At 43.4% G+C, this 19,788-nt stretch overlaps 1 protein-coding gene across 1 annotated transcript; it reads right to left on the bottom strand.

Moving 5' to 3' along the window:
• Positions 1–4,407: 4,407 nt before the first annotated feature.
• On the bottom strand, positions 4,408–19,580 carry orc1 (origin recognition complex, subunit 1). Its single transcript, XM_056377729.1, has 17 exons — positions 19,336–19,580; positions 18,393–18,520; positions 17,716–17,888; positions 17,137–17,599; positions 16,116–16,380; positions 15,240–15,302; positions 13,526–13,633; positions 12,387–12,639; positions 12,075–12,181; positions 11,445–11,546; positions 11,159–11,330; positions 9,854–9,961; positions 8,309–8,458; positions 8,032–8,151; positions 7,739–7,908; positions 7,570–7,657; positions 4,408–5,519 (listed from the first exon to the last, which is right to left on the bottom strand). The coding sequence occupies exons 1-17, from the start codon at positions 19,428–19,430 to the stop codon at positions 5,325–5,327; spliced, it is 2,760 nt and encodes a 919-aa protein (XP_056233704.1). The 5' UTR covers positions 19,431–19,580; the 3' UTR covers positions 4,408–5,324.
• Between the last annotated feature and the right edge of the window lie 208 nt (positions 19,581–19,788).

Below are 19,788 nucleotides of genomic sequence, written 5' to 3'. Positions count from 1 at the left end.
TCCTTCGGTATAAGACTAAGATACAGAGAAAACCTTAAATACTTCACGTGAACATTATGAAACTTAAGAGTGTTTTTATTTTAAGGAAACCGTAAACTTAATACGTTTATACAGCAGCCTCCAATGATGGTGTCCACAGGAGGAGTTAAGAGTTGTTAACAAACTCATGAATAAACTGAGAGCAAAATAAATCCGGCCCATACTTGGGCCACATGCTTGTTTTCTTCTGGACCAGTACAGACCCGTCGCCAGACCTCAGTTTTAAGGGGGGGCATATGAAATGCATGGGAGGGCACAATTATTATTAACCTACAGTACGTATATTTTTAATAATCCTATACTGTATTCGCGCATCACGTAATCATCACGTTAAACAAAACCAACAGCAATACATTACATAGAAACAATGTTATGAATATCCATAAAACACTTGACTATATAACATATTAGATGTAACACCGGAAGCATCTCTCAAACATTGCATTTTAAAGCAGTCAACAGAGGGATATGCATTGCCATTAGACACAGACGCACGCACATACACACGCACAGAGACTTTAAACCTACTGGTACTTTGGGTGGACGCAGCGCTTTCCTCTCTCCAGTCCCTCCTGTCAGTACAGCGGGAGACGGCGCTTCTCTGAGCTCAACCTCCTTAAACTTGTGAGTGAAGTCCTTTTCAAAAGCAAGCTGAATCAGCTGGGCCTTGCGTCTGTGCAGCATACTCCGCCGATGCTCTGAGAAGACGCTTTTGAGCGTGGGAAATGAGTTTTCACACGGGTGCAAGGGTGTAGGCTGTGAGAACAGTCTGCATAGCCTGGAGTGCACAGTTGAATGTGCTGAGGATGTTGGCTACTCTCCATTTTCCATCTTCGGGGGGAACCGGGTTGTCAGTCTTTCACTGCTTCACCAGGAACTCACGAGCCACAGTATATTCAGATTCAACTACATCAGTTCCAGCTAATACCAGGAGGGGGGTTACCTTTGATGGGTCCAGGAAATGATCCTCGGCCTCCGGGTTCAAAGCAGCCAGTGCGCCAATGAGCTCGCTACTGCGCATCCATCTCTCCTCGCACAGCATCGATAACACTGTAAAATTATCTCTTGAACTCAGTCTTTTCGTCTATGTCACTTTGTGGTTGTGACCAACTGTTTCTTCGACTGCAAATCCGCGGAGGTTCTTGTTAATTGTGCGTCTTCTCTTGCTTGGACCGGGGTCGGTCACCGGCACAGCCTCGGAGGCCGCGGCTGGAAGAGCGCAGACATCCCACAGTGCAGAAAACTCGTTTTCTGTGCGCGGTGTCTTCACGCAGTCAGAAGCGCTGTTCACACAACAAGGTGAGCAATGAAAAGAAAACTACGCTGCGTAATGGCACGAAGAAGCCCAGTTGCCTCGACTCTCACCTCCGCTCCAAGGCCTCGTGTGTTTTCCACCTCGGTCAGTAATGTGGATATGTCGTGAAAACACTTCACCACAACTTTGACCGTTGCCAAGTGGCCGGTCCAGTAGAGAGCAGCCACGGTTGGCTTCCTGAGCTCATCAATAATGACATTTGTCAAAGCCTCTGCATCACCTTTCTCAGATGTGGCCATTACCAAGAGGCGCTCACACACACACCATAGTTTTCGTCAACAAAACGCACAACTACTGATATATTTTCTTGGCCTAAAGGATCCCGTGTGCCCTCCACTTTAATTGAATACCAGCTATCGCCGACTTGTCTCACTATCTCCTCTGTCACAAGTTTGCTCATCATTTCGATAATCTGGTTTTGTATCTGTGGGCTGGTGTAGCGTGCATTCTGCGGGATTGTTTTTGTAATAGGGGAGACCGGGGATGGTTGTAACAAAGGGATAGTTGTAACAGCATCACTTTCACCAATAAGGGATAACATAAGAGTCATGTGATCAATTTCATGTATATCCACTTCCTCCCTGATCTTGCATGTGAATTTGGATGGCTGTGAGAGGAAGTGTGCAGATTTTACAGTCAAAACATCAATTTTCAGGTAAGAAAGTAATTTTTGGGACCAAGTCTATATTTTGATTAGTACTGATGCTGTTGAAGTTTGAATTAGGTAACTTGTATCGGGTAAGAGAGTAGGTTCTTACGTAAAATGTGAGTCATTTCATCCATGCTAATTTCAAACCACCATGCTGATACAGCTAGGTAAACATTGGCTGACAGGGGTGGGGATAGTTGTAACACCATATAAGAAAATGTTACAACCATCCCCATAATCACAATTCACATATTTTCTCTATCCTACTCCTTTTTTTCAGTATGCCAAGACAGTGGGTGAGGAAAACAAATAGGGGTGTGCCTGCACATGTACTTAAAGTTGCATCAGATGAAGTGAGGCAGGGAAAAGCAGTGAGGTCAGTCACCAAAGACTACTCCATCTGCCATGTGAACAAGGTTCAAGAAAGCTGCCCAGTGCTGGCTATCACAGCAGTCAAAAAGTCTTCAATGCACAGTAGTCCCTCTACTGTAAGACCATTTCCCAAAGCAGGGCCAAGAAAGACCACTGGTACGACAAGGAGAAAGTCAGACATCTACACAGATACAAGCAGGCCTTGGAGGAAGAAGAAAAGAAGAGTAGTAAGAAGAACGTGAAAATGGCCATATTTGGAAAGAGGAAACGCAAACAAAATAATGCAGAGAGAAAGACAGCCAAAAAGAGATCCAAGAAGAACAAGGATAAGGGTGAGGACACCCCAGATGAAGATGATTTTTGAATTGTGTGCATGGAGCCCTTTGGAAATTCCAAACCCAAAGAAAAGTGGATCAGATGTGTAAATTGCAAGTTCTGGGCCCACGAAAACTGCACCCCTGGAAAACCCACATACATCTGTCACCACTGTGACTCTGATCACTCTGATTAGATGGATAACACACACAGATACACACACTCAAGTTCATGTTTTATCATTTAAGACAGACACAGTATGCATGTTTGTTGTTTTACTAATTGTCAAACGTCTTCCTGTAATTTTACATGGATTATGAGCTACTTCTGACCTCCTGCTGAAGGTTTCCATTTGTATGTGTAACATTCATAGGTATTATCAGGATATGTTCTTTAAAAAAGCTCTTTTAATGTTAACACTGACACTGTTCTTCATTTAGCCATCAGTGATGAGTTATTTTTGTTCGTAGTGAAGCACAGGAAGATGCTTTAGTGTTGGCACATGCACAATAAACTTATATAGATGCATATTTTGTGGTGTAGTCTCAGTTTTTAGTTCTTCAATCTTGCTGTTACAATTTACCCCAGGTTGTGTTACAACATACCCTGGTAGTGGGGTAGGTTGTAACAATGGCACTCCTTGCATTTGAAATCAAATAATGAATTCTGTGATATAGTTGGAGAAGTTAAAAACATTGCTATTTGTAGTAGACAAATGAGGGTACTTTGTATCAAAATCTGAGTACCCTACCGCAAACATTCTGCAAGTTATAGGAGCTGAGTCAAAAAGTGTTACAACCATCCCCGGTCTCCCCTACTTGTCAGTTCTGGATCTTTGCGCATGGTGTACTCGAAGAGAGACAAGAAGTGAAAGGTCTTGCTCCGAGCTATTATCATCTGGCACACTGGCAAAAGCAGCATTACCTCCACGTAACAGCAATTGATTCACCACTAAAAACCCCAGCATATCTATTACGGCTGACATGTAGAATCTGTTGCGAGCCAGTTGTTCTGAATTTAAGAGAGTGGAAATCTCTTTCCCTGTCTCTCTACGTTTTTCTGAATCTCTCCACATTGCTTCACAGGCTAAATGTTCTTTTGAAGCTGCGTGCTTATTTAGGCCCTTGCCTGTTTCAATTGCATGTTTCCAATCATTAAATCCCTTCATGGAGAAGGTCGCGTCTGATGATAGATTTGAATTTCCTGCAGGCAAAACAAAATGCAGCGTCCTTTTCCACCGAGTCCCTGTTCAAATACCAGCTAGAGGGAAATGATCGGTTTTTTTTTTTTTAACCAAACATTTTGCCTGGATATTTTCTTCAACACAACCTGCTTGTGTTTGTCCGTGCCGAGGTCACTCACACCCACCGATCCACTTGACCTGCTGGGAGCCTCCGCTCCGTGGCCGCTGCAGGTCGGGCTGCACGGAGCTACTAGCAGCGGGCTCAGACCGTCGTCTCCTTCTCCAACCACATCAGGAGGCAGAGGAAACTGTTGCTGGAGTTACACTTACGAATATCCACGATGAACTAGAAATGTAACAGTAAGCCGGTGAAAACTCATCCAGCTTCACTTTCAAAAATGCGCGGTTACTGTTGAGCGGCTACATTGACGCAGGCTACGTCACGTACATAGTAACTTTCTTTTCAGTAAGGCCGTGATAGGCTGTTGCAGTGTACATTCCCATCAATCAAACAAAATCAAAACATTGTTTCTTTATATTTTTAATGTTTTAATGATAAAGAATACAAAATTAGTATTGCTCAACTCAAAATTAGCTACTATGATAATATAAAATAAGAATTTAAGTAATTTTTTTTAAAGAGATCTGTGTCTCAAGTGGGGGGGGCACAAGCATTTTTGGGGGCGGGCCAGGCCCCCTATGGCCCGCCCATAGCGACAGGTGTGGACCAGTATACGCCCGGTTCCATGGCCCGAATCTGACCCAAATACAGCATGACTGTCAGATGCTACTTCCACATCTGGACCTATTCTGGTGCACATACAGAAAATCTTCTGGCTCTCAGTCAATACCTGAGGATAACAACTGCTAAACCTGAAGTGAAGTGTTATCACAATCAAATGATCTCAGCACGTTATCAACCAATCAACCAACCCTAAAAAGCTGAAGCCACAACCCAGGTTATAACTGATGTTATGTGGCCTCCAACCCACTGACCGACAGATACAGTAACAGGAAGTCTGTAGTGAGGGCTGTGGTGTGGCAGTAAAAGGAAGTTTTATTTCATATTCAAGTACTGAAACATACAAATACGATGCACTATATAATATGAATAAAAATACGAAGGAACAAAATCTCACATTTTAAATAAGTTTTAAACCGGGGACATCACAAACTCTCCCATCTAAAAAAAAAAAAAAAAAAATCAAGGCAAACAGCCTGATTTGTTAAGAAATAAAATGATATCACATGTAAACAACAATAAGTCTAACTGCAATAAAATTAGTTTAGTTCTGCTGATTCACAGCATTCTAAAATGAGAGTGCTGACCCAGTGAGTCTCACCTTCTTCCTAATTAAAAATCAATGACTGCTCTTCGGCAGCACAAAGCTGTTGTCCCACGAGACTTGGCTTACATTCCTTACATACACGAGTCTGAAGAGGACCCGCCTTCAGTCTGCCTTCAGGGCGTAGAGCACGTCGTCCTGGCTGACATTGAGACGGACGCGCTGCAGGACTCCCAGGCGGCTGGGCTCCAGCAGCAGCAACCTGCAGGCACCGAGACGCCGACACACCGCCAGGCCCTCCGACACGCTGATGGGCTGCAGGCCCTCCACCCGACACAGAGCCTGGTGCTGTACAAACACCTGAGAGACCAAACAGTGCATTTAGAGTCAGGACTGAGGTCAGGATGTGGTCCAGGCTGCTAATGAATCCAGACAGGACCATTTGTCATTCAGGGATATAGTTTCTGCAGGGTTCAAAAAAATGGAAGACTTTTTTAATATCATACAGAATGTGATGTTTAATAGTCGTCTCACAGCCACGCCAGCCGCAGTGACACTTCTGCAAGATACAATTATTTCTGGAAGTCATTAGGAAATGACTGCCACATGAATCTCGGGGCATAAAATGGATGGATGGATTAACCATGGAAATTCTAGGTGTGGAACCTCTGCTGACAGTATGGATGGGTACCGAAACCCAGAATTGAACGGGCCAAGGGGCATAATTTTGAAAGATCAATAAGCTCCAACATTTTCATTTCTACTACTTCTGGTACTTGAAAAATTGTTGCAGCATAAAAGTTCTCCTTCACATTTTATCTCAACAACTCTATGGATGATGCATTTTTCGCTGTTCGTATCCGAGAGGAGAGACCCTTCGTTTAAGTGTAGTTCAGTCTTTTTCTTGTAAGAGCAGAAACACGAGCAACCAATGGAACCATCCAGAGGAAGTCTATGGTCAGATGCATAGTCAGAACTGTCATTCAGACACTCAGTTTCAGGGCACTGGGGGTGGGGGGGTTTTAATCCAGTGCATATGAGAAAATGAGCAAAATTAATTCTGTTCTTAATTTCTTTTTTTTCGATTACAAAAAAAAAAGAAAGAAATGGATCGATAAGTGGCATCAATAAAAGTAGTAGTACCGTTAAAATCTTAACAATACAAATCCCTAGCTGACAGCCACAGCCACATATGGACACATTTATAACTAATGAAGATATAATTATTCATTTTTACGCCTCCGCGCCTGGACAGTCGGAGCCGGAGTCATAGCGTTTTCAGATTGTCTGTATGTCGTCGCATTCTCATGAACACAAATATCTCAATAACACCCGGACTCAAGGATGAACGGATTAGATTTTGGGGGTCAATATAATAATTTCTATGAATCTGGATAAACAGGGATGTAACCTGAGACGGGTGAGTGGAGGAGGCAGACAACCACCAGGAGGCGATTCTAGTTTAATTTAATCTTCATTATAATCAGGCCGTCCCATTGAGATTAAGATGTATTTTTCAAGAGAGACGCGAGAACAAGAAACAATCTCAAAAACACAAAAAACTACGACGATTAAGCCTTAATAATATTTGAATTAATGATATTTGAATTAGTTTTATTCTATATCTTTTTTTCATTTTGGAACAAACTGGATCGAATGTTTTTAAGACTTTTCAAGTTCAATCACACAAACAGAAACCCTGTTGCTGCTTGTGTGATTGAACCGTTTCACATAATAGAGCTCATTATACACATGAACACAGGATGTGGAAAACACACACTAAATCATCTACAAGCTACAAAGTCAAGTGCATGCATTGCTAGTTTTGCATGTGCTCACGTCAGTCATGCACCAAGAAGTTGAGTCATATTAGGGTGAAGAAGATGTTGACCTCTGAAAACATCATGTGGTTTTAGAGTAACAAAGGACATGGAAAACATTCATACTTCATATTTCTACTGAACCTGAATTCATACTGTGGTCATGACCGGCAGTCACATGTGTAACCAGGTTCAAGTGAACTGTAACGTCTTTTTTTTTTTTATACACTGTGGTGAAGCTGGATTGAGTCCCAGAAAACCACACACGCAGCTACTATATTCCTTACCACAGAAAAATGAAACTTCAGTCAAGCCAGTGAGCTGCTTCATGTTTTTTTTCTATAGTGCAACATTTTCAAATCAAATGAATGATTTTTCTAATAATTATTCTATATTGTCTGTTTATATTTTCCTTACAGAAGAAACATGGTTTACAGGATCTGATACTTCTGCATTTACAGTGAACACTCATTTGTTGTTTTCATTTCCTCCTCACAGATACAGTTATCAGTATGTAACAGCAGAGGATATAGTCGTTGTGCATTTCTAGTTATTATTGATTCTTCTTCATGAGTATGTTGGAGCTTTACCTGTTGGAAGGTGGCCTCCTCCAATCCCAGCCGCCGAAACTCAGCGATGACCGCCCGAAGGAAGAGCTGCTCCTGCACCGACGCACACCTGAAAACACACATACCTCACTTTATCTCATTATGGATCATTACTAATCCACACCTGACGTGACCAACATGAGGATCCTACTTGATGGCGGTGACATAGGCGGAGGAAAACATCTCATTCAGCGCCTCCATCACGTGACTCATTCCCACCAATCCTGTGGCAGAAGGGTCAGCGACAGAGTGCTCACAGATCTCCGTTGCCCTGCGACAGATGTCCAAACACCGACGAGCGTCGCCTGACAGAGCGGCCACCTGCCAGAGGAGAGGAACACTGAAATCTCTCTGCACTGAGCTGACAGACCTGCGAATGAGCTGAGCTCAGGTGAAAGGGGGGGGGGGGGGGGGGGGGGGGGGGGTCACACCCCGGTCGTCTACCTTCCTGGACGCCAGCTGCAGAGCGTCCTCCTCGAAGGCCTTCACCTTGTTCAGCCTGGACGTGATGATCTGCTGCAGCTGCTTGAAGCTGTACGGCTGGAACGACATCCTGGTGAGACCCTGGAAACATCGACACAAACACAATACTGATTTTGTGCAGAACACCAGACACCACTGTACCTGCTGAGGCGACTAATTCTAATTCAATTTATTTAAATTCATTCAAGAGGATACAGAAGCTGAGGGCATGTACAACCCCCCTCCCTCCTTTCCTCACCAGTCTGCTGGCCACCCTGTTGATCATGATCCTCTCCGGCAGGTCCATGGTGTTGGCGATGGTCAGCACAACCAGGCGGGCGTGGCGCCGCGTGGGCCAGTCGAACAGGTTGTACATGACGTTCTGCTTCCTCGTCCACAACAGGTCGAGCTACAGGGTCAGACAAAGAGAGGAGGGTCAGTCAGTCAGTCCGCCTTCGCACGCACGCACGCACAGACACACACAACTTTGACAGGAGAAACAACTGAACTGACTTGTTCAGTTTGCGCGCAGCCTCAGTGACGACCGGGCAGTAGAGGTTATTGATGATGGACAGAAAATCGGTTTGGGGAAATGTTTTTCCAGAGTTCCAGTGAAAGGATCCAACCTGGCCTTTTAGGTAACTGTCTGTTTTGGTGTTTTGTTTCTTTGCTAAGATCCATTGACAGAAAGTTGTAGCTGCTTCTCTGTCCTGCCAGAATGTTGTGGAGAGGATGGTTGGTATTGTCCAAGATGGCCTCCATCTTACATTGCATGCATCTCTCCACAACAGTCCTGAGAGTGAGTCCAGACTCCTGCCAAGCACAGACCCAGCCTTTTTGACCAGCTTGTCCAGTCCCAGCAGACTGCAGGAAAAAGAGCCAGCTCTGCCTCTTCAGGTAGATGGCTTGACTTCAGGGACCAGTCCAGTTAACTGTCCAGGTGCAAACCAAGGTATTTATAAGTGTGCACCACCTCAATGTCCTTCCCTTGAATGTAGATTGGCTGAAGGGTGGGCTTAGACCTCCCAAAGTCCATGGCCATCTCCTTGGTCTTGGAGGTGCTCAGAAGGAGGCAGTTCTTCTTGCTCCATTCACTGAAGGCCATCATCAGATCCCTGTACTCCTCTTCCTGCCTTTCCTGATACGCCCCACAATAGCTGTGTGATCTGAGTATTTCTGGATGTGGCATGAATCAGAGTTGTATTTAAAGTCCGCCGTATACAGGGTGAACAGAAACGGAGCCAGAACAGTCCCCTGTGGAGCCCCAGTGCTGCTCATCACTGTCCCTGAGACACAGTTACCCAGCCTGATTTACTGTGGTCGTATTGTCAGGTAATCCACAATCCAGGACGTGAAGCAGGGATTCACCCCCATCCCTTCCAGCTTGTCTTTAAGGATGGGGGGTTGGATGGTGTTAAATGCACTTGAGAAATCAAAGGACATAATCCTCATGTAACCACCTGGCTCATCAAAGTAAGAATTTCACTGTAGTTTTCATATCAAACTAACAGGAGGAAATATATTGTGCATTTGTCGGGGATTATTTTCAGATGCGGATTAATCCACACTATACAATGTGTGTGTTCATGGTGTAAAATGGTGCAACAGTGAGTCTCACTGATGTGTTTTAATAGTTTCTGGAAACAGTTTGCAAGATTAGGTTTTTATTTAATTGACTTAAACTTAGATGGATTGATTGATTTATTTTAAACTTTAATATTCTTCTTATAAGAGATGATATTACAATCTTTTTGGAAAATGCCCATAAAATAAAGTAAAGAATAAATAAATAAAGAGTTCTTACTTCATCCACCAGCAGCACTGTGGTTTCCTTCCTGGGTGCAGGGTTGCTAAACCTCTTCTCCAGCAGAGCTGCCGCGTGGTCGGCTGTGGCCTTCTGACCCGTCAGCTTCTGCAGGTGAGACACACACACTGAAAGTCAAGGTGTCAGTGAGTACAGTTTTCTTCACCATCAATAGGAACTCAGAAACTGGGGGAAACTCTGACAGGAAGATGTCTGGCAGAACCAAAGCCACAACTGAATCAGAGAACAAGTTTCTCAGAGTTAACAGCTTGCATGACAGGCGGCTCACAGGACCACAGCTTCAATAGTGGTCGTAGTAAGCAAGTCTCAGTTTCAACTGTGAAGAGAAGACTTCAAGCTGCAGGTTTGCCAGGACGAGTTGCATCAAGAAAGCCATTGCTAAGATGTCAGAATAAGTCAAAGAGGCTCTCCTGGGCCACGAAACACCGCCATTGGACTACTGAAGACTGGAAGAAGGTATATTGGACTGATGAATCAAAATTTCAAATCTTCGGTTCATCACGCAGGATCTTTGTACGTTGTCGAGTAGGCGAGAGGATGGTTCCACAGTATGTGACATCAACTGTCAAACATGGAGGAGGAAGTGTGATGGTCTGGGGCTGTTTTGCTGGATCCAGGGTCGGTGACTTGTACAGAGTGAGCGGCACCCTGAACCAATAGGGCTACCACAGCATTCTGCAGCGCCATGCAATACCCTCTGGTATGCGCCTAGTTGGTCAGAGGTTCATCCTACAGCAAGATAATGACCCAAAACAAGAGTCCAAGCTATGCCAAAACCACCTCAGGAAAAAAGAACAAGATGGTAAGCTTGAAAACATGGAGTGGCCAGCACAGTCTCCAGACTTAAACCCCCATCGAGCTGTTTTGGGATGATCTGGACAGAAGAGTGAAAGCCAAGCAACCTACAAGTGCCACACATTTATGGGAACTTCTGCAACAGACTTGGGAAGAACTTTCTGAAGAATATTTGATTTCTATTGTAGAAAAAATGCCACGAGTGTGTTCAGCTGTTATATCTGCCAAAGGTGGCTACTTTGATGAGTCAAAAGTTTAGAATACATTTTTGGTCTATAAATTGATTCCATGATTTCTTTTTCAACTCAAATTGCTTATTTGTTCTATGCTTTCATTTCAGAGTGCAATGACACAATAAACTGAATAATTTTCTGGAAAAAACTGGAAAAAGTGTGGTGTTCTAAAACTTTTGACTGGTAGTGTATCCTCTCATGGATCAACACTTCAAATAAAACACAACTTTAACTAGCACATGTCCATAAATTTCACCTGCAGGATCTGGATGTAGGCCTGATGAGGATCTGTCATCTTCATCCCGTTGATCTCGATGAAGTGGAAAGGAGGGATCTCGTCCACGTCGGCCGCGTGCTGCAGACAGCGTATCACCTCGTGGACTGTGGCCGTCTTCCCTGTGCCGGGCACACCTGAGATGTACATACACCTGAAAGACACCGACACACAAAACAGGTGAGTGTGACTACAACAGGAAGAGCTAAGAAGTCACTGACTGGCTGTGATGGTCGGGAACCAGTCGAAAACTAAACATTGGTCTCACCCTCCAGTGCCATCGATGATCTTGCTCTCCACAAAGCTGTAGATGTCCTGAAACTCCTGCTCCCTGCAGGGGAGGGACTCTGGCACCGAGGACACGTGCAGCCTGAGGGGACACACACACACACAAACATGCACAAAGTGTTCAGTGTACAACCAAGCATCAACCTCTGAGGCTGAAAAATTAAGCCAACTCTGAAAAACCAAAACCTGCAGTTCCTCTAATGACCACTAGAGTCTGGCTCCAACAGTGAGTCAGTCTCCATAGACTCCCATGTTAAACTGTCCAACTTTACAGCAGAAATAAACATGTTTACAGCCTGGTACAAAAACTGTTTTGGTCTCTAGAGCTAATTTCCTCCTTCATGCCACCTGTTTACATTTTATTAAGGACTAAAGTTATTTATAATTTAGGGCGTGGCTTCTTTGAATGACAGGTGGGTAAGCGTATGCTTGACACAAATCTTCGTGCACCGAAGTCTCAGCTGCGCACACGCCTCATCTCTTTGACCATTTTTGGATTAGCTGGGAGTTAGGGGCAGGGTCAGACACTGCTAAGATGGCGACAGTGGAGCAGCTCACTCTATAACTAATTTCAGAATCACAGGTCAGGTGGACTGAACTCTCCTCTCACCTCGCTCTGGCCTCCTCCAGGACATTAGCGGGCTGTCGGGCCGGCAGCGACCTGCTGGGAATGCTGGGAGTGGCGTGCCGGGGGGTCCGCGGCGTGCCAGGTGCGCTCTGTTGGAACAGACAGGAAATGCAAACAGGCAGTTTGTTGTCTTGTTCTAACAGTTTTAATCAACTAATTATCATCAAGGCAAATTATTTTTTTTCTGGAAAGAAAGGAGGAAAAAAAAAAAAACTTGACTTGATTGGTTGATGTGACGCAGCTAACAGACACCAAATCAGTGTTTCATGATGATCTGTCAGTCTGGACTTTTACCTTCCTGCTGGGAGTTTTCTGCGGCGTCCTGGTGGTGGAGCGTGTTCTCTGCTTCGAGCGAGGAGTGCGAGATCCTGCTGCAGCATGTCGGATCCTCTTTGCTACCACTTCCTCGTCACTGTCCAGCCCTGCCTCCTCTTCACAGCCATCACCCTCCTCCTCGCTGCTGCTCTGTAGCTCCCTCTTCGATGGAACAAACTCGTCTCCGTCGTCTCCATCTGAGTTCAGGTCCTGCTGGTTGTCCAGAAGATTCCTGGACAAGCAGACAAATTCTGAAGTTACACAACTCATGAATCAGCAGCAATTTATATAATTACCACATCTCATGTTAAATGATTATACATCTTCTCCTGTGTTTTATTTGAAGTGTTGATCCATAAAAAGATATATATGTGGTTTTAAGAACCAAAAATCATCTCAATGTAGTTTTACATCTCCTCTCTCAGGCTTCTCTCTGGAGCTGTAGTAGCAACAGGTCAGTGAGCCAATCAGAAGAGAGGAGGCTCTGAGCCTCCCCATTATGTTAGCCTTCATGCTAATGAGAAAGAAAATTAAACATCATTGATTGACCAAATTTTCAGTTTGAAAGAACTCCTGTAGGGCTGCAACTAATAACTGTTTACATTTAATTTAACATCTTATAAACACTGATTAATAAGATGATTATTATTGAAGTGTATGGGTAAATCATATCATCTGTTATAGGTCACAAAAGAGCAAAAAAATACCACACTTGTTCCCAGAGTCTGAGTCTTGTTTTGTCCAACCAACAAGTCAAAACCTAAATTAATGCAACTTGCATTAGCAGCAAATCCTGACAAATATTTGGTATTTTCTGTTGATAAAGGATTTAAACTGTCAAAACAGTTTTTGATTAGCTTCTGCCCTCCAATCAAATGATTAACTGATCATTTATGAAATCCATTTCTGATACGAGCATTGGGCAAATCTGAATTTATTTTAGTGTTTATTTTAGAATAAAAACCTCATCCAGTGAACAAACTACTGATAAAACATCAATAATTATAACACATTCCCATCATAGTGACAGCAGACAAAACTTAAGCTTTTAGAAAACGACAGGTCAACGACAACCAGAAGGACAGATGTCGTCATGACGACACTGGCTTTGCACTCACAGCTGTTTCCTGATACGTGACGACACCAGCTGGGCCGACTTCCTTTTGGAGCTCCTGGGTGTGGCGGCTTCCGGCAGCATGGGAGAGTTTTCATTGTCCACCTCGGCCCTGTCGCACGCAAACATTAACACGGTGCAGGTGCAGATAATAAACACACCTGAGTATCAGCAGAGTCGCGTGTAGTGACATCCCTCTAACAAATACCTGGACCAGTTTATGACCAGGTATAATGTTTACCATACCACCATAGCTTAGCCTGTTAGCGTGCTAATATTTGCTAATTAGCGGTAGACAGCAGAGGCTGAGAGGAACGCGGACGTCTGAACTGAAACATGAAGTCAGACGTTCATGTGAAAGTTAAGTCTCCTGCTTTAATACGTTTCCAGCAAATCACATATTACAGAATTAATTATCAGGCTTTATTATTAATGCACTTCACAGCTCTCTTTACCTGTAACTACATGACAGAAAAATACTGTATTTGTTTCCTTTAATGTCACATCTTTGAGTAAGTAAGTACTAAGTAACATAAATTATTATTTTTTGCTGGAAAAAGAAGCCAGGAGTTGTGTCTGCAGGTCTTTATCTGAGGCTGGAGGTAATCTCCTTTCCTCACCACCTCTCCTCTACGGAAAATGTCATGAGGTCAAGTTCATAAGGACTTATGTACACTAGACTTCTTTTATTTTGGATAAACTTTATTTAAAACACTTTAACGAAAAATCTTCCTTTCCTAACCACCGAAACAAAACAAACAGGATTAAAATGTTGAAATAAGATAACATGAAAAATACAAATAGAGAAAGTTGATCCATTAAAATAATAATGAAATCAAAATAAGGAACTGAGCAAGAAATCATAATAAATTATATTCAGACATAAATCAATATAGCTTCCTGACAGTTTTATACACTTTTTAAGTAGAGAAAATTCTTTGTAGTGCAATTTAGTGAAATGCCATTTATATATAGGCTATAGTATTTCGTTATGATGATGATATTGTTAACTAGAAATTCAATCTGCCTGTTCTTCATGACGACTGGATTTAAAGAGAAGAAATCTATATTCATGAATTTGGATTTCAGTCGATCGCACAAGGATTTCCTTCAGTTCTGAATTATCTCAGAAACATAAAACAAAAGCTCTGTTGTTGCTACATTTACATGCGTCTGCCATGGTCGAACTACAATGGTGTGTCACTTTAAATGTTGCTGCGGAAAGGTATTGTGGGACGGTATTATCTCCTTTCCTTTCGTAAAGGGTAGTCCAATGTTTCCTATGCTAAAGGAGATAGGATAGGAAGAATTGAAGCCCCTTTCCTTATCATTTAGAGAACTGGACCAGCTCTGACCGAGGCTGCTGCTCAGATACTTCTGGGTCACTTCAGTCACCCAGGAACCTTCCTAAGCAAAAAAGACTTTTTATTGCAGCCAACCTCCCAACTAATCAGAGTGTAGATGGTCTACGTAACCTGAGAGACAAAACCCAGGGTATAAATTTCTCACTACAGGAAGTGTGAATCACTGAAGCCAAACTAAGTGAGGGGGACTTTGAATATCTCAGTGTTTATTCCACCTTGTCTCTAAATGAGCCTAAAAATATTGTCTCATAATCCAAATAGTCATTATACCCAGTATTAAATAAGTATCAATAATGTTAACATGTAACTGAAGCCTTTGTCTCCGTGTCCAGTGTTTGGTGTTATGATACTCACAGAACCCCCAGAGCCGGTTCCCTCAGGGTCTTCAGGTCTTTCTTCCTGGAGGGGGTCGTCGCTCTGAGGACAGACGGGGTGAGACGTCAGACGAACGCAGTGACGTCATCATCAGAAAGTTTCTGTTTTACCACTTTCATTCAGACGTAAAAGACACAGACGCCACGTGGACTTCACCCTGACGTGCACACTCACACCTGAACAAAAAACACCCAGCACACAGCTGTGAATTTATCTTTGTTGTGCTCCAGGACTCAAACTCCCAGCAGCCCTGTGGGTCATTTAAACCAGCAGCAGGTTAAAGTCAGCCTGACAGAGCAGCCGTCACCTGCAGCCTCTGACTCACTGCTTTCTCCTCGGGGTGGCGTTTCTTCTTCTCTGCGTTTTAACTGAGCCGGTCGGTAACTCCGCCTCCATCTCATCACCCTGCTGAGGACTGACAGATGTGGGTGTCTGGAGTCATTACACTTTATCTCTGGTTTAAACCCATTTTAAACCAGTTTAACACAACTTTAAAATCAATTAAATCTCTTTATCTCTGGTTTAAACCAGTTTCAAACCCGTTTTAATCAGTGTATATCCGGTTAACACAACTTTAAAACCCATGTAAACCAGTTCTTCTCCAATTAATATCTTTTAAAACCAATTTAAAGCTGTTTATCTGTAGTTTAAAACTAGTTAATTAGGTTTGGTTTGCACCATTTCAAAGTTGATTTCAACCTGTTTTTCTCTGGGTTTAAGTTATTTCTTGACCTTGGATTTAGTCCACATGGTGCACTTACTTATAAATCAATGAGATGACCTTTATAATCTGGTGTGTGTGTGTGTCGTCATTAAACTGATGTGGACACTGTGACTGCGTGAGAGTCGACTGACCTGGTGGAGTCGTCTCTGACAGACGACGCAGCACCGCTGGTCTCAGGGGGGGACACTCTGTTCAGGACGATGGAGGGCTTCAGGCGGGCAGCGTCCTGTTGAGGGCCGGGGGCTCTGTGGGCCTTCCTGAGGGGGGTGAGGCGGTGGGTGAGGGGCAGGGCTTGAGGAGGAGAGGACGACAGCCTTTGCGCCAACATCACCTCCGACTCCAGCTCCTCGTCAAGCAGCTGGTCCAGGACGTCCTCTGGGGTCATCTTCTCTGGACCTGACGAAGGAAACAAACAAAAACAACAAAACCATTTTGATAATTGTTGTCAATCATTTATCAAGTGAAAACGTCAAACTTCTGTTTCACAGGATTTGCTTGGGGTTTGGTTTCATCTTTTTTGAAACAACCCCCCTCCCTCCTTCCGAACCTCTCACCCATGAACCGACGTTAGAAGAAGTTTGGGTTTCAGGTATTGATCTCAAAAATATGAGAAGTGAGCCCATATTTTATTTTTGTTTGATTGTGTATGTAAGCTTGTCGATTATTCCTTTCCAAATGTCCTGTATGCATTTACGCCTCCGCATACAATGAAATACCTTTATCTGTTTTTTTTTTAAATACAACTGTCAGGGATATTGGGATTGAATTTATTATGTTTTTCGGCAGTTACATACGTCGTCATGAGCCAATCATATTGGATCAATTCAAATGTACTATTAATAAATAACTTTTGTGCTTGAAGACGAGTCTTTTCCTGCTGTGTGTTCGGGTGCAGCTTGATCTCCATCGTTGTTTTAGTTCAAATGTTTCAACTGCAAACTTCCAGCAGCGAGCGCAGATACGTTTATATCAGAATATGTTCATGGGAATAGATTAAACTCGAATTAAAAAACCTTTTCAGACCATATTTGGGTGTTTCTGGTTTGTAAATTCTTGACAGTACTGAATTAACAGCAATTACTATAATTGCTCAATAATACATTCAGTAAGAAAGTTCTGATGTCACTGACTGTTTGTTTTTAAAACACTCACTGCTGAGCTCCAGTTTCTTGCGGACGCCGGGCGTCCTGGCCGAGGCGTTCCTCCTCTTGGCACTCAGACATTTGGAGGCCGACAGTTTGGTGGCCGAGTGCAGGGACTCGGCCTCCGCGGCGGCGCCGGCCTTACCGGCGCTCATGGTCGCCCTGCTGTACCTCACTTCCCCTGAAGTGGCCCTGCGCAAGATGGTGGGGTCCGGCGTGGGCAGGGCGCGTCGGGAGATGCCTCGAGATGCCGGAGCTGCTGCAGGCGGGGAGCATGGGGGCGAGGGGGGGAGGGACGGTTTGGGGCGGGAAGGAGGAGGCGGACGAGATGAGGCTGGAGGAGGTTCAGAGGTCGACTCCACCACAGCAGAGTCCACTGACCTGAAGCTCTTAGAGTCCCAGGAAAGCTTCACATACAGAGTGTCTTTCTCGTTAGAGTCGGGGAACGGGGCCGCCCCATCCAGGTGTTTCACCTGTGAGGGAAAGGGGAGGAACTTAAATCACAAACAGTGGCAACTGTTCATATAGGTAGTTTTGCCTGCATTCACACAGAGTAACAAAAAAATAAATTAAAAAATCCATCCTTTACCTGCACAGGTCTGAGGATGGACTCGGCATTGACCTCGTCGTCACAGCTGCGACCCTGATAGTAGAAGATCTCCTGCGGGTGAGGCTCTCTGCCCAGCAACTTCAGCTTGCTCGGAGGCACTTCAGACACACGGACGAACCACTGAACCATCGCCTTTTTCTGCTTCCCACTCTCTGAGAAGCAACAGAAGAGATTTGGTTTTCATGTCATGTTGGAGAGATGTGAGGACATGTCTTTTATCATTTCAATATAAATTAAAGGTCCATATAGTACAAAGGTAGATGTCCACGGGTTTTTTGATTATAAAGCAGGTCTGGGTTGCAACCAGCCAATGCACGCAGCCTGTATTAAAAAAACTGAGCCTTAAAACCTGCCGTCAGGACTTCTGGAAGTTTGTGATGTCACAACAAAGCAATCACCCTCTCGGCCGCGCCCCAAGCCCCGCCCACCTGGACCCACCATCCAAAACCTTGCAGGATTAGATTTCTCTGAGTGTTTACCTGAAATCTGCTTTGAATATTCAAGGTGGCTACAATAACTGATGCTACGTTATCCAGCTAACTATGGGCTTAATTCAGGTTTTCCAGCATTGCAAAGCTGAATTATTTGATCATTAAGCTTTATGTGAAAACCCTCCTTTCAGGATCACAACAATTTACCGGCCTCTGACAACTCACCATCTCCAAACAGCCTGACGACTCGGGCCACGTACGGGTTGTCTTCGTCCTCGCCCTCTATGAGAATGTGTTGGCCGGCGCTGATCACGGTGACTCTCGGGAGACCCTCCACACTGATCGCCAAAGAGCTGAGACACAGACAGAAGAAAAAGATGAAGAACCATACAGACATAACTCCAGTCTGAGGAAGTAACTCATCACTTACTTTAATTCAGCTGAGTTTTCATTTCTATAGTCTTTGTACCTTATTCTAGTCTTTCTGTTCTACACGTTCTACAGTCAGTCAGTCGTTTATTTCAGAGTCACTAGGTTCTGTAAATGTGGAACAACACAACAATGAGTTGACATAATAAAATTAACTTTTGAATATTTTTAAATTTGTTAAATACTATTTTTAAATTTAAGTAATATTCAATCTAATTCATTTTGTATGTTATGTACTTTACATTTTACTGTGTGTTGTAAGGTGTCTATAAATAAAATGTATTATCATTACTGCTACAGTATTTTCACTCAAGTACAAATTTGACACTTGCATTGGAGTACTATTTGACCAGGGGGATACTTTGACTCAAGAAAAGGAGCTGTGTATTTTCACCACCTCTGGATGTATACACATATATAATTTCTGGCTGCGGCTGTATTCAAAACCAAAAGATGTTTAGATTATGTTCATGATTCCAATGATTTGAAGCAGAGAAAAGCAGCAAATATTCACATTGGAGAAGCTGGAAAACGAATTTTGTTTAATCATCTTTGATTAAAGATGATTAAAGATGATTAAACTATTCCCACAGTTGTTGCTAATCGATATTCTGTCAATGATTTATAGATTAAATAAACTAATGCCTCATAATGTCTCATCTATATGAAGTGTACTGTATGTTATCTTTAGACAAGACAAGAAAGAGCATGAAACGTGTTAAAAACAGTCACTTCTCACCCATAGTCGCAGGTCTTTAACTTCCTATTGAAACGCAGCGGCTCCCCGCGCCACTTGTAAACTCTCCTAACTCTGAGTCTGGTGAAATAGTTCATCCTGTTTCCTGTTTTCTCAGACTCCCGGTGATAAACAAAGAAAACAGCAACACACTGGAGAGAATCCGCGTCGTTTATCTGCGTTAATTCAAAGCCAGGTTCGAAAATCACAAGATTTACACACGCACTAAAGACACCAAAGACGACAAGATTTCGCGCGAAAATGACGTAGTTTCCGTTACGTAGCCAGTGTATTAGGCGCACTACCGCCACCATGTGCTTCGGAGTTTGAACTGCTGATTATATATATATATATTTATACATAAGTAATTTTTTACATTTATTTAATTGGTTTAATTGCGTAAATAAACAAAATTATTTTGTAAATAAACAAAATTCAAACAAGTGACAGCTTCTC

Source organism: Seriola aureovittata, chromosome 6 (genome assembly GCF_021018895.1).
Source record: "Seriola aureovittata isolate HTS-2021-v1 ecotype China chromosome 6, ASM2101889v1, whole genome shotgun sequence".
Classification (NCBI taxonomy): domain Eukaryota; kingdom Metazoa; phylum Chordata; class Actinopteri; order Carangiformes; family Carangidae; genus Seriola; species Seriola aureovittata.
This window is presented reverse-complemented; position numbering and strand designations above follow the sequence as displayed.

Bases quoted from the DNA above. Each gene is read 5' to 3' on its own strand.
- orc1 (XM_056377729.1), bottom strand. From the start codon at position 19,430: ATGAACTATTTCACCAGACTCAGAGTTAGGAGAGTTTACAAGTGGCGC. The intron at 11,547-12,074 runs GTGAGAGGAGAG...GTGTCCCCTCAG, and splicing joins CTGGAGGAGGCCAGAGCGAG to GCTGCACGTGTCCTCGGTGC. The intron at 8,459-9,853 runs GTAAGAACTCTT...CTGACCCTGTAG, and splicing joins CAGTGCTGCTGGTGGATGAA to CTCGACCTGTTGTGGACGAG.